This window comes from Dendrobates tinctorius, unplaced genomic scaffold (assembly GCF_039654945.1).
Source record: "Dendrobates tinctorius isolate UK_male_01 unplaced genomic scaffold, ASM3965494v1 ptg000062l, whole genome shotgun sequence".
NCBI lineage: Eukaryota > Metazoa > Chordata > Amphibia > Anura > Dendrobatidae > Dendrobates > Dendrobates tinctorius.
In genome coordinates, this window is record NW_027361730.1 from 22,128,653 (window position 1) to 22,143,455 (window position 14,803).

Here is a 14,803-nt window from a genome sequence, read left to right on the forward strand (position 1 = left end):
ATTTTGAATCTCTGCGTACACTTTTGGACACTGGACACTTGTGGATGGTGTGAGGCCCACTGATATCTGAGCGCTATGTGACACGCTCGATGGCACAGCTGCCTGTGACCAAAGTGACGAGAGGATAAGGGAGATTGGATTGCTTTTAAAAAAGCAGTTTGCGGAGCAGTGGGTAAACAGCAATGCCAGCGTGTCAGGAAGCCTTAAAAGGCAGCCCAACAACCAACACCACTGATACACCACAATATAGCCTCCCCTTGCACTGCACACACAGTGACTTGTGTGTTGTGCAGGCCAAATCGCTAGCAGCAGAAGCAGTTTTTTTGTCTTCTTCCCTGCCTAACGCTCTCCCTACAGAATCAGCAGCAACCTCTCCCTATACTAAGATCAGCAGAAGTAAGATGGCGGTCGGCGTGCACGCCCTTTTATACCCCCTGTGACGCCCACCAAAGCAAGCCAATCACTTGCATGCCCTTCTGAAAGATGGTGGTGACCCGTGCCTATGTCATCACGTTGCCCACAGTGTCCGTGGATCCTGATTGGCTGAAAAAGAGCGCAAAACAAACTTTTGAAACGCGACTTTGGCGCATAAGTCGCCGACCTCGTGGCCCACCTCATCCTAGGGTCGGGTTTCGTTTCATGAAACCCGACTTTGCCAAAAGTCGGCGACTTTTGAATTTTTTGACCCGTTTCGCTCAACTCTGTTAGTTAATCCACAATAGCGAATTGGTTAAACCCTTTTTCTGCACACATGTTTGTAATTATTTGCACTAATTTTATTCAGGATTGCCTTTTATATGGCTCCACATACAAGGAGCAGATTAGGTTTGGACCGTGAAGAAGGCGGATTAGGCCGCCGAAACGCGTAGTCCCATTTGCGCTTATTTCTGCCATGTACTCTAGTTTCTGATTCTTGTGGGTCGTTTTTATACCTTGTTGAAGAAATAAAGAAAAGCATCATTTTACTCCAACCCTGGTTTGCTGAGTTCTTGCTGGATTTCCTCTTTGTTTTTTATATATATATATATATATATATATATATATATATATATAAAGTATAAAAAGTATATATATATATATATATATATATATAGTTTAGATAGTGGTGGGGGGAGCATAATGGGAGGCCTATCTCATGGAGTTTGTGCCCCTGAGCTTTCAAAACCCTAGCAGTGCCCCTGCTCTATATGGAAACTGTAAAACGATGAATGAAGCTAGGAATAAGCCTTCTATCAGTTTCAAATTGAATTGTTTATTTTGGCTATGTACTTAGTTATACAAAACATTTCTACTAAAATATTGACAAGTGTGTGCAACTCAAAACAAAGACAGCTTACCATCAAATCACAAATATATTAATGCAAAACAACCAAAGAATACAGGAGGGCATCATTGACAAATGCACAAGGAGTGCACAAAAACTGATGTCACTATAATCAATATCCAGAAAGCAGAAAAGACACCCCAACAAAAAGTAGAAAAACTTCTGGTGGATCCAATAAACACACATATACAGCATCAATCTTTTTTAGAAATAAACATACCTGAAGATGACACCACAAACTATAGTTGCAAACACCTAGAACTGCACCAATAAGGCATAAATGGTAGAAACGGCTTATAATGAAGTCACAACTAGTAAAGGGGCAAATTTCGAAGAGACAAATCCTTATCCCTTTGAAATAAACAAAAATCCAAGTGTAATAATAAAAAATAAAAGAAGCGTAAAAAAAATATACAGTGAAAATAATTTCATAGTATACCCAAATCAAGGGGGCAGAAAAGATCCCAATCGTATAGCTGGCAACTCAACGTCCTCAGGTGCCTCAGTGTCTTGATGTTGTATTTATTTTTGCTCCAGTTGGCATCATGGTAAGCTATAGCTGGCATTTATGCCTTATTAGTGCTGTTTAGGTGTTTTTAACAATTGTTTCGGTTGTGAAATTCATGTATGTTTATAGCCAATATATAGATCGATAGGTAGTTATTGATTGGATGTCTCAGAAACTTTTTCTTTCTACTAGTAAATTTATAAGTTTACTAAACATGCACATATGTATCTATATCTATCTTTCTATCTATTCAGAATTACAATATATATCAGCAATACAGTATTATGATTACAATTTTCTGTTCCTCATTTTAGTTTTGTGTAGTGTAAATCATCTGAGAATCAACATAAATAAATTTGACAGAAAATTATTAAGACATGTCAAAGAGTAATGTTCACTTCATTTGAAAGCTCCTCACTTTAGTTGTAGTTTTATTTGTAAGCAATTTGTGATTTGCCTTTTCCGCATTATGGCATATAAGGCATGCCTTGGCTTTTGCTAGTATTGCAAATTAGGTCTCCATCCATCTCGGAACTTCATAAACTTAACAACATTAAGTCCATTCATGCCCAGGCAGCTGGTCATCATTTCATGGTTAAGGTCGTACACCAATTGACCATCAACTTGTGCTGATTTGAAGGCTTCCTCATACTGATTCATGTTCAGTAATTTCAGACATTGGCACACTTGGCTGACAGTCAGATTCCGCAAATCCTTTGGGATATCATTGATGGATGAGAAGGTGTCTTCAGACGGAATCAAAGTTTTAGCAGCCTTTTCAGAACTCGTATAATTCGGCTTTGGCAATGGTACTGGATGCATTTGGTAAACATTACATTTTACTTTGTTCTCCAGAGGTATTTTCTTGCTTTCGTTCAATTCACTAATGTCAATGTATATTGGCTCGATGGTGTTGTAGCTATGATCTTGTGGCGAAATATCCTTTTTATCTAGCATATATATTTCTGTGAAAAAGAAAAAAAAAGACATGACAATGTAACGTGCATATATATTATCAATTCACGTCTTAGATGTGTATGCAGTATATCTTTGCCAATGCAGTGTTCCTCATCACCACTCCTCAAGGTCCCTCAACAGATTATGTCTTTTAGGATTTCCTTAATATTGAACTGGACAAGCCCAAATATTCAGGATATTTTTTTTTAATATTGCTCCTGTGTTTTGTGCAATACTAAGAAAATCCTGAAAACATGATGTTTGTTGGGCCTTCAGGACTGGAGTTGAGGAACACTCTGCTAACGTATAAGTTATATAGTTACAGAACTTGAAAATGACAAATACCAACAAACACAATGGGCCTTATGAATTGTGCAGTTGTGAGCAGGTTGCGGGATGCAGTGAGGCACGAGAGGCAGAGCAAGAGTTAACAACTTTAATTCAACAATGGAATATTCCACACAGGGAGATACAGTTGAATGAAAGAACAGTTCAAATGCAAAAGGATATGCAGGGTTGAGGAATAATGGATAAAGTAACGGCAGTTCTTTTGGATAACTTATCGTGTCAGCAGTTTTTCAGGCTGTGGAAGCTGTTGGGAAGTCGATAGCGCCAACAATGGCTTGTCTGGTGCTTGTCCAATGAGGACCTGTGGGCAACAATGTCCCGTCTCCTGGTGGCAGCGGTCAGTCTCCAGTACCTTCCGCTGCGCCCCTAGTCTATAGATTGCTGCAGCTGGGACAGTGAAGGCCGCAGCACTGTCCAGGTCCAACGTAGACCGGCAAGTGTAAACTGGCAAATCAGGGCACAATCGTCTATCCCGTATCCGGTCTCTCTGGCACTGTAGTCACGGACGCAGAGCGTACATCACTTTGCTCTTAGGTAGTCACTGGGCACACTTCACTTCTCTCTCTGTTATCCCAGCGGGTGATGGTGGGAATCCACGGACACAGGCCGGTACAATCCCATTGCTCACTGCCAAATAACTTGGTGTTGTTTGTAACGGATGGGGGTATTCCAGCTGTTGCTTGTTTTGTACGGCGTAAGTCAGGTTGAGCATTCAACTCAGGTTGAGTAGAGGAGTCAGGTTGAGTGGGCGAGGACAGGGATGTGCCCAGGTTCAATGCAGCAGCCATCTTGAGAGTTTCAGGCTCCTGTATAAGGGAGTGTCTCAGGAACGTTTCGCGCTCTCTCCGGGTCTCATGACAAACAAAGATGTAGCATGTTTCGATGGACCTCTCGAGTGGGGGCACCTTCTTCCCCTTCAGGTTGAACCTCATCGACAGGACCATTGGATCCAATCTGGTGATTCACCCGGTAAGGGATTTTTTCTCACCGATACTCCAACTTGCCCCGAGATCGCTTGTCTTGAATCAGTACTCGGTCTCTGGCCTTGAGAACTGTCCCTCACAGGGGCATTGTTTCATGATGTTCAAGCTCCCAAAACTGTTCTGTACCAGTCGATGTAGAGTCTGTAAACGATGTCGATGGTTAACGGACTTATGTGGACACCCCTGTCCGTGGGTAGTCCTCCTCTGGGTCCAATTCCAGCTCAATGATCTCTCGCCCTTTTCAGTCAAACACCAGGGTGTATGGCAAGTATCTGGATCACTCCCAGGGCAAGTGGGGTTCTTACTCGGTACCAGGCTGGTGTCTTAAAGGGATGTGTCGTAGTGGCAATGACCCAGTCCATGGCCCTGGGTGTCTATGTAAAATTAGTGGAACAAAGTTTATGTGTAGATTAGTTCGTGACGCCACCTGTGGTATCTGGTCAGAGGTGACCAGTGCTGCAGTGCAGATCCTCTGAGACAGATGGTGGGATGCAGCAGAGGTGTAATAGCTCTCCACAGGCAGAGCTGTAGTCCCAGGGCAGTGGTAGTAGATGTTGAGGTAGATGGTGTAGTGTTAGACACAGAGATGTAGCAGTGCTGAGTAGGTGATGCAGGAAGAAGGCAGAGACACAGCTGAATGCAGTTCCAAAACTTTACTCACATTTCTGGCATACACAGGTGCCCGCTTCAGTGCTGTGCCTCCAGGTGAGGGGCTCAGCCAACTCCCAGGCAGATGGAGCACACCCTTCCAGCACTCCATTCCAAATGTGCCTTTTCTGAACGTCTCCTTACTAGTGCTAATCTGAGTATTTGCAGTTATGAAATACACTCAAATTCTTCTTTCTTGCGGTTACTTAGAACTCCACTCGCATGACAGGTAGCTGTAGCCTTCTTCGGGGACTCCTTACTATCATGTCCCGGCTCACACTCGTGGCTACTGTGTCGTTGAGTCTTAGATGGGAATAAAGTGGTCACAACTTCTATTCCTCCGGTTTCTGCTGTAGAACCATTAGCATTCACACAGTCTCGGATACCGGCGCCCGGCCTTTGGCAGATTAACTTAGGGAAGGGCTCTGCTCTAGCCCTAGTCCCCCAGCTCTCCTCCACATGTTCCGTCATTATCCATCTTTCTTCTGAAGAACTGATCTTTCTCTTTCTTTCCTTGTCAGCAGCTCCAGCTCACAGGAGGCTGCTGCATATCTGTCCTCTCACTCCCTCCCTCTCTCGGGAACTGAATCTAACTTCCTATCAGCTTTCTCCCCCTCTTGTGCAAACTAAGCTCCACCCACCTCCCAGCACCCTTCATGAACCAAGCAGGGGTCATAGAGGGTGCCCTGCTGTTCTAAGGTTTCTGTGCTGGGTGCAGGTGCTGGAGTCTGGTCAGGTGTCCCCATCTTACCTGGATAGTGGGGTACCACACCTCAGGAGGAGGTGCAGTACCTCTGTGGTGACTGAAACCTCAGGGGCACCACATATCCAGTTGTGCTGTGCACCCGATTGTTGTACACCCAGTCTAATTCTGCCCCATACTCAGGCCAACGGACTTTCCTGTCCTCTTCCAGCATTCTTAGCATCTGAATCAGCGTCCTATTGAAACGCTCACAGGCCCCATTTCCTTGTCGATGGTAGGGCGTCATTTTGGATTTCTCACTCTGATACAGGCGATGTAGTTCTTCCATCACTCATCTTTGGAAACAGGTGCCTTGGTCAGAGTGAATTCTCTTTGGACAACCGTATAATCGGATGACGTCCCTGAAAATGGCCTGTGCCGCTGATTTGGCAGTCTGATCCCGAGTCACAGCTTCCACAGCAAATTTGGCTATCACCAGACAGTGTTCATATCCAAGGTGAGCTAGACCCACTGTCAATTAGTCGATCATCAATACCTCTAGGCATTGTCACGATGGTCTGCGTAGGGGCCCTTGTTGTGAGCTCATTTTCGGGTTTGCCTCTGGCTTCTGGTGAGGGTTATGGAGCTGGCTGTGCTTACAGAGGAGTAGTGAGTTCTCTATCTGGACTCCCTCTGTTGGTGAAGGGAGGTAATGAAGCTGATCAAAATGGCAGAGACCGGCCACCTGAGGAAGAGGACTGTGATTGGACATCAGGAGTTTCTGATTGGATTTAAGGCAGCCGACTCCCTAGTTTCTTGCTGGTGATTTTCCTGACTGTGGCTTCTGGTTTCCAGTTTGGTTCCTGCCTTCCTAAAGCTAAGTTTTCTCTGCTGTTGTTCATATGAGTTTTTGTCTGGTTTACTTAGTTTTTGTGTTCAGCCAGCCCTGGCTGGGACTGGGCTGAATCCCCATTTTGTCTCTGATCAGTTGATCACTTTTGCTCTGTCTTCAGAATATACCTGAGTGCAGATATAGTGATTTGAAGTCTAGCGACTTCAGGGCCTTTTTCTATCAGACGTGTTGGACATTTTTTGGGGCAGGGTTTTTGCGTGATTGCAGACAGCAGCTTTTCTTTCCTGTCCTTTCTAGTTAGTGAGGGCCCCATCGTTTGCTCAGCCTATCTTTCTATCTGTGTCTGTGTTTTCATCTTGTTTCACCGACAATACATGTTTGGGGCTGTCTATTGCTTTGGGGTCTGCTCTAGGGCAGTTTAGAGTTTCCCTTTCTTTCTTTAGGCTTATTTAGTTCTCCGGCCGTGACGAGGCGTCTAAAACCACCGTAAGTACGCTCCACGGCTACTGCTAGTTGTTGTGGATAGGATCAGGGGTCTACAATCCGCTAGTTACCAACCTCTCCGGTTTTCTGGCCTTAGCTTGGTTTTTGTTTTTTCCTCCCCGGTGACTCATTCATAACAGGCCCTCTTTTCTGGAGGCTTAGCTAGTTTTCAGTTTCTGCATTGCTGACAAGCTTCACCTACTGCAGTCTTTAGCTAAGGATGGTAGACCAACTGCTGCAGCCACTAGAACATCTTCTCCGGGCAAAAGTGGGCCCCTCTCTCATGAGCTTCAGTGGCCATCTCACTGAACAACTTTTTGGGAGCACAACTTGCCAGGTAATTCCCCTCTCTCAGGCTAACTGCACTTTCTGGTACAACAAGCCATCTTTCAATTGGAGCCTCTCCCACTGCTAGAGGATCTTCAGTGTTCCCGAGGACAGGGCGTCTCTCTCTCTCTTCGGCTGGGAAGTTGCTTCAAGGCCACCCATTGTTTCAACTGAGCGAGTTCCCTATCCTCCTGCTGAAGCCATACCCAGTCATCACGGGGTTGTCCCACGGTGTGTTCTCTGGATGCCTCCCCGATCTGTCCCTGCACTGCCTCCAACGTCCTGGCGGAGTCCCAAAATCTAAGGATCTCTTCCGTCTCCAGCTCTTCATCCCGGTTATGCCCAGGTCACTCTGGATAGAGCATCGTCATATGTATTCTCAGCTCCTCTCCGATATGCGATCTTGTATCGATACTTTGCAATATGGGTCACCCATCTTTGCTCCAGGGCCCCCAGTTTTGCATTTTCTAGGTGGGCCAGATGATTGTTATCGGTACGTACTAAGACTTCAAACCCGGACTGGTACTCGGCAAATTTCTCTGTCATTGCCCACACTAATGACAGCAGTTCCAGCTTGAAAGAGCTGTAATTATCTGGATTTCGTTCAGAGTCATGGAGAGACAGGCTCACATAAGCAATCACTTGCTCTTTTCCATCCTGCATCTGTGACAATACAGCTCCTAGTCCGTGTAGGCTTCCTTCGGTGTAATGGGTGAAAGGTTGAGAGAAGTCTGCATAGGCCAGTACGGGTGCTTCAGTCAGAGCCATTTTCAGAGCTCGGAAAGCTTCTTCCTGGCTATCTCCCCATTGGATGGTCCGGTTCTTTGCACCGGACGGTACTCTCTTCAACAACTCCAGCAGTGGATTAGCAATATGAGTGATGTTTTTCACGAACCATCGATAGTACCCAGTAAGTCTCAGAAAGGCCTGGACATCCTTCACAGTCTTCAGAGAGGGCCAGTCCTGTACTGCTGTGATCTTCTCACATGCCGGTCTCACTCTTCTGAGCCTGTGGACTGCATCCTGCCGACTATGCCAAGTGTGAGCAGGTTGCGGGATGCAGTGAAGCACGAGAGGCAGAGCAACCGTTAACAATTTTAATTCAATAATGGAATACTCCACGCAGGGAGATAAACAGTTGAATGAAAGAATAAACAGTTCAAATGCAAAAGGATATGCAGGGTTAAAGAATAATGGATAAAGTAACGGCAGTTCTTTTGGATAACTTATCGTGTCAGCAGTTTCTCCGGCTGTGGAAGCTGTTGGGAAGTCGATAGTGAAAAACGGGCTATTTTATTGCTGGAAAGAGATAAGGTATAACAGTTAAACCGAATCTAACCAGCTAAATCTGCCAATCCAATCATATGGTCAGAAAAACCTGAATCATAGCAGTTAAAAACTGCAAAATACTATTATAGCCCAAAAACCTCAAAAAACGAAAAAAAAAAAAAGGGAAATGGACATAAAGAAGATGTATAAAAATTGATAATATGTGCTACCATCTGATAACAATTTCACGCAGCCGATGTGAAGAAAAGAGTGACCTGGCCCTATACAAAATGACTATCTGAACACCTACCTAGGTGCGGAGGTTGGCACCATAAGAAATATGAGAATGGCACCCCCGCTCGTGCGATGGCGATCCCTAATCTCCTATATCATCCTATAAGACGACAGATTAGAAACAAAGGGCCAGATGGCCTGTATCCATTTGCTTAGAATATCTTCATGAATGCAGTAAAGCAGATTTATACAATCATATATGCATGTGAGGAAAGGTGGAAAGTCCAGACAGTCTGAATAGATGCATAACACTCACACACAGTAGAACCAGTTACATATAAATTTGTAGCAAATTATGCCCTTTCCCAAAACCACTATGCTATGTATATGAAGTATATATAAATTGTCACATCAAGTACCCAGATATAAAACTGCCCATTAAACATAATGATGAATCAATGGTAGGTAAACAGGAAAGGCTTATCTGATAACAAATTGTCAGAAATCATGAAAGCAATCAAAGACAAAGGGATTGGAGTAAAATATCTGGTGTAAGTTACACCACAACTTTTTCATTCGTCATTCGGGCTTTGCCACGCCCAATCTCAGCTCCACCCGCTTTAGCAGAGCTAACCCAGACGGGCATAAAACTGCACCAGAACTCTGTCAAAAACACTTTCATAAAATAAAATTCTTCATGACTATACTAGGACACGTAGTTCCACTAAATTAAGTTCAATCAACATGAATTATAAATTTAAGAGTTTTGCAGCACCACTGAATTTCACATTGCTGTTACAGGACCTGTAAGTATCACTCATTTCTGAGTGATAGGATACCTACAGGGTTCTAACTAGTATGCAGCACTGTCTCTCAACAGTCTTTTAACTCCTTCATGCTGCAGGCCATTTTTGTTTTTGCATTTTCTTTTTTGCCCCCCTGCTTCCCAGAGCAATAACTTTTTTTATTTTTCCATCAATATGGCCATGTGAGGGTTTGCTTTTTGCGGTACGAGTTGTACTTTTGATTGACACCATATTGTGTATTGGAAAATAGGAAAAAAATTAACGAAATAAGTGCAATTCCACAACTGTTTTTTTTTTTTACCATGTTCACTAAATGCTAAAACTGACCTGCCATTAACAATAATAATCATCTTTATTTATATATAGAGATAACATATTCCACAGCGCTTCACACATTATCATCACTGTTCCTGATGGGGCTCACAATCAAAATTCCCTATCAGTATGTCTTTGGAATGTGGGAGGAAACTGGAGAACCTTGAAGAAACCCACACTAACACGGGAAGGGCATACAAACTCCTTGCAGATGTTGTCCTTGGGGGGATTCGAACCCAGGACTCAAGTGCTGCAAGGCTATCCACTGAGCCACCGACCTGCCATTCTGATTCTTCTGGTCATTACGAGTTCACAAACACCAAAATTGTCTAGGTTCTTTTTTATTCAAAGAAAAATCCAAAGTTTGTTAAAGAAAAAAAATTGCGTTATTTTCCGAGACCCGTAGTGTCTCCATTTTTCGTGATCTCGGGTGGGTGAGGGCTTATTTTTTGCGCATCGAGCACCCATTTTTATTGATACCATTTTGGTGCAGATACAAACTTTTGGCCCCCTTTATTACATTTTAATGCAATGTGGCAGAGACCAAAAAAAAACACAATTCTGGCGTTTTGACATTTTTTTTCAGTTCGACATTTACCGATCGTATTAATTCTTTTTATATGTAGAGAAAAATGTCAGGGCACCAATTTCTGAAGCTTTTTTAGTGTCTGAATGACCCATATAGCTTTTTCACAACCTCATGCACAGAACTTTTCAGGGTGGTGTAAGATCCAAAACATATATTAAACTTTTAAAGAGAGGAAGAAATGTCAGCACTCACCCAGTCAGCAGGTAAATCAGTCCATTTTTATTTTCTGAACATCCTGAACAATACCATAAAGTGCGGTAGTGCTAATATTGCAAATGCAGGTGCAGGGATTTCAGGAAGAAATGTGAGACATGGCGGACAAAGACCGTTTTGCGCTTCACTAGCTCTTCTACAGGTCCATAATAATATTAGAGATGACAGCGGCATTTAACACGCACCGGCAGGGTGGCATGTCATTCCATGCACCCATCGGTGCGCCCGTGATGTGATTGGGGGCACTGATGGGTTGCCGTGACAGCTGGGGGTCTGCTGAAGGCCCCTGTGCCTTTTCATTACAATCCTGCTGTGAAAGCCAGCATTTAGCCGGCGTTCATAGGAGATCATGATTTTTACTTCAAGTCCCCTCAGAGGACTATTAAATACAGTAAAATGTGAGGAAAAAATGTTTTTAAATATTAATAATAATATTGTTTTCTTTGGTATATTTTGTGGCAAGGAAGCATTATCATAGATTGGTAGTTGATGTAATCACATGTGAATGTATCAGCCAACCTATGTGTAATCTCACAGATTCATTAAACTGGGCATCCACCAAATACAACTTACCCTCACATGTATCATTTAGAGTTTTTCCTTGGGTTGTCACTTGTTTAGTGAATAAGTCACACAACATATTCCATTTTGCATTGTCTCCATTTTGGAATCCCACAGCCACCACCAGTTTCAGCTCCGTCATGTACATTGGAATAATTATTGGATCTTCAATAAATATTTTTCCTTTAAATATAAGAAACAAAAATCAAATTCTTTAAGAAAACTAATGTCACACTTTTTACTATTTTGTCCAATCTTCTAAAAATTCTATCTACCTCCCAAACTCCCGCAAATTTGACTTCTCCTTTGTGCTTAATAACTGCAACCAGGGTCAATATATATTTAATAATCTTATTTTCACTGTCACATTGGTGTGCACAGTTAGCCCATACCTCTACTATTGTCTATGTCTACCATCCGCTGGAGAAGTGTGAGCATTTAATAGATAATTAAAATTATTAAAGAGAATCTCTCAGCAGGTTATTGCTATGTAATCTAAGGACACCATGAGGTACGGGTTAAACACAGAATTCAAAGATGTGTCACTTATCAGACTGTGTGCTGCTGTTTAGTTACAGTGAAGGTTTTATCACCATGTGATTATTACTGCCAGGTGTTGTGAACTCATTTTCTGGTCTGCCTCTGGTTTCTGGTGAGGGAGCTGGTTGTGCTGACAGAGGAGTTGTGAGTTCTCTTTCCGGGCTCCCTCTGGTGGTGGCAGGAGGTAGTGAAGCTGATCTAATTAACAGAGACCTGCCACCTGATAATGAGGAAGAGGAGTGGACATCTGGAGTCTCAGACTGGATTTAAGACAGCCGACTCCCTATTCCCATGCTGGTGATTTTTCCTGCCTTCTGAGGTCTTAGTTTCCAGCTCAGTTCCTGCCTTCCCAAGCTAAGCTGTCTTTGCTAATGTTCACATTTGATTTGGTTTGGTCTATTCAGTTTTTTGTGTGGTCAGCCCCGGCTGGGGCTGTGCTGAATTTCCACTCTTATGTCACTGTACATGCCAGTTTGCTTTTTGTCCCTTATTAGATTGGTCTCTTTTTGCTCTGTTCTCAGAATATGCCAGAGTGCTGATATAGTGGGAGAAGTCTAGTGACTTCAGGGTATTTTTTGCTATCAGAAGTGTTGGACATTTTTGCAGAGTTTTTTGGCGTGATTGCAGACAGTATCTTGCCTGTCCTTTCTAGCTAGTGTGGGCCCCATCGTTTGCTCAGCCTATTTTCCTACCTGTGTTAGTGTTTTCATCTTGTCTCACCGTCAATACATGTGTGGGGGCTGTCTATTCCTTTGGGGTCTGCTCTGGGGCAGTTTTAGATTTCCCCTTTTCTTGCTTTAGGCTTATTTAGTCCTCCGGCTATGGCGAGGTGTCTAGAATCATCGTAGGTATGCTTCACGGCTGCTGTTAGTTGTGTGGTTAGGATCAGGGGTCTGCAATCTGCGTAGTTACCAACCTCTCTGGTTTTCTGTGACTTTGCTTGGTCTTGTTTTCCTCCTTGGCCACCCATTCATAACAGCCAGGTCTGATGATCACATGCTAGTGTGATTCTGCCCCCTCCTGTGATAAGCAGCTCACTGTCAATAGACAGTGTAAACGGAGAGCCTGGTGTGGGTGGAGTTAGATTTCTCAGCTCTGCTGCATGCAAAAGCTAAAAACTCTGCTTGTATCACAACTGTTGAACGCAGTTAACTAAGTAATATATCGTTGGATTCAGGGTCTATTTACCTACATCATGTTACTCTCAGATGAGATAGCAAAAACCTGTTGACAGATTCCTTTTAAGCATATTATGCCTCCTAACGTGTCATTAATCGAAAAACTTATACCAATGAATATGCAGTTGTCTTAAAAAAAAGCTAGAGTCTTATCTTGATCTGAAATTGTCTTCTTTTAAAGGGAACTACTTATACCACAGGCATACATGTACTATTCAAATGCATCCATTATTATGACCTTTCCATCTTTATAAAATTCTGCATATATCCCTACACTATTAATCCTATAAAGAACAAAAGGGTTTGGGGGATTGGCCACGTAGGGGCTTCTTACCAGAATATCCTTCAAATTTCTACCTCTCCTTGCTGTCAAGAGTGGACGATCCGGAAGCACCCGTTTAAGGGTAGGTTCTGTTTTGAGCACTGACCAGTGTCTTTGTAGAATCTATACGAATGGATCCCCATTGATCGTTAAATGTAGTAATAAAATGCACTGGTGGATCTTTTTTGACACTGGTTCCTACAGAGAAGTTGATCTCTCGGTGCTCTCCTAGCCCATTGATAGCCCTGTCTAATGCTTCTCTTGCTATATCCTCGATCCCGGAACCTGCTAGAGAGGTCACGAGCCTGGGCCTCAAACATCCCATCCAATGAGCAAATGCCTATATTATTTATGTAAGTGAGTTTGACTAATAAAGCCTTTTTGTACTTTACTATAATTGATTTGTATCACGACCAGCTTTACCCTCGCCTACTGTATTATCACCCATCCCTTGAAGATTGTGAGCCCTCGCGGGCAGGGTCCTCTCTCCTCCTGTACCAGTTATGACTTGTATTGTTTAAGATTATTGTACTTGTTTTTATTATGTATACCCCTCCTCACATGTAAAGCGCCATGGAATAAATGGCGCTATAACAATAAATAATAATAATAATAATTTGTCTCATCTCACTTTATATACATTTTTCGCTTTAAGGGCTATTGCTCCTTTGTTCTTTATAGGATTAATAATGTTTGTGGAGTTGCTCTTGCTCTCTTGATAGGGCTTCGGCTCAGAGATAGTACATTTATGTGTTTCCAACATGTCAGTTATTGTTCATTATATACCGCTACACTGTCATAAGCCATGCTTAGAAGTGATAGTAATGTATCAACAGGCGATCTGTTGACAAAGTGAACATTGAGCCTCATGGAACTTGAGAAGGATAAGCATCAGTGATAAGCGAACCTGCTAGAATAAGTTGATATCTGAGCATGCCCCTGTGCTGACTGTCCTTGGCGTGCATGAATAATATGTTCGTCTCCGTGCTTGCATGTCTCACGGCTGTTCGACATCACTAATTAGGACGTATCAGTAAATACATACTTTTTAAAAAATTCTACAAAATATTAATGAACCAAACACGGCAGATAGGTTTTACTATTTCTAAAATCAAATTTTATGATTTGTTGCATTCAGTTACCCTTGTCAATGGGATGTCCAAACAGGAAATTTTCCTCATATCTGTCTTGCAATGTTAGCTCGCTAAGTAGTTCGTCTTGTGACTTGACATTTCCTTTTTGCTTATAGGATAAAGCAGAGGATGATCGGACAGTAAGGGGGAGAACATATCTAGACAATATGTCTTCCAGAGTCATAGGTAGCCTTGTAGCTGTAGAGAAAATAATGTAGAGAAATAAATAATAAATATGTGCATGCACTAGGAATAAACACAGGTAGGTAGGTGCTCCTAATACAGCCCGTGAACTTTTCCACATTTTTTAACATTATGCCCACATACTTACATTTATTTTATTGGAATTTTAAGTAATATTCCAAATCTAGGTAGCAAGTACTTGTTAAGTATAAAAGAAATGATACATGGTTTTAAAAATATAAATCTGAAAATTGTCATGTGCATTTGTACTCAGCCCACTGTAATCTGATACTCCAAAATAAAATTCTGAATTACCAACTGCCTTCAGAAGTCACATAATTAGTAAA

The 14,803-nt window shown here is 42.6% G+C and overlaps 1 protein-coding gene across 1 annotated transcript in view; it reads right to left on the reverse strand.

Moving 5' to 3' along the window:
• Positions 1–1,227: 1,227 nt before the first annotated feature.
• Positions 1,228–14,803, reverse strand: part of LOC141092987 (uncharacterized) — a 76,528-nt gene continuing 62,952 nt past the window's right edge. The window contains exons 3-5 of the mRNA XM_073579369.1: positions 14,283–14,471; positions 11,113–11,283; positions 1,228–2,797 (exon numbers count right to left, since the gene is read on the reverse strand). Coding sequence (XP_073435470.1) covers positions 2,331–2,797; positions 11,113–11,283; positions 14,283–14,471 — 827 coding nt within the window. The 3' untranslated portion in view covers positions 1,228–2,330. The remainder of the gene's footprint in view (positions 2,798–11,112; positions 11,284–14,282; positions 14,472–14,803) is intronic.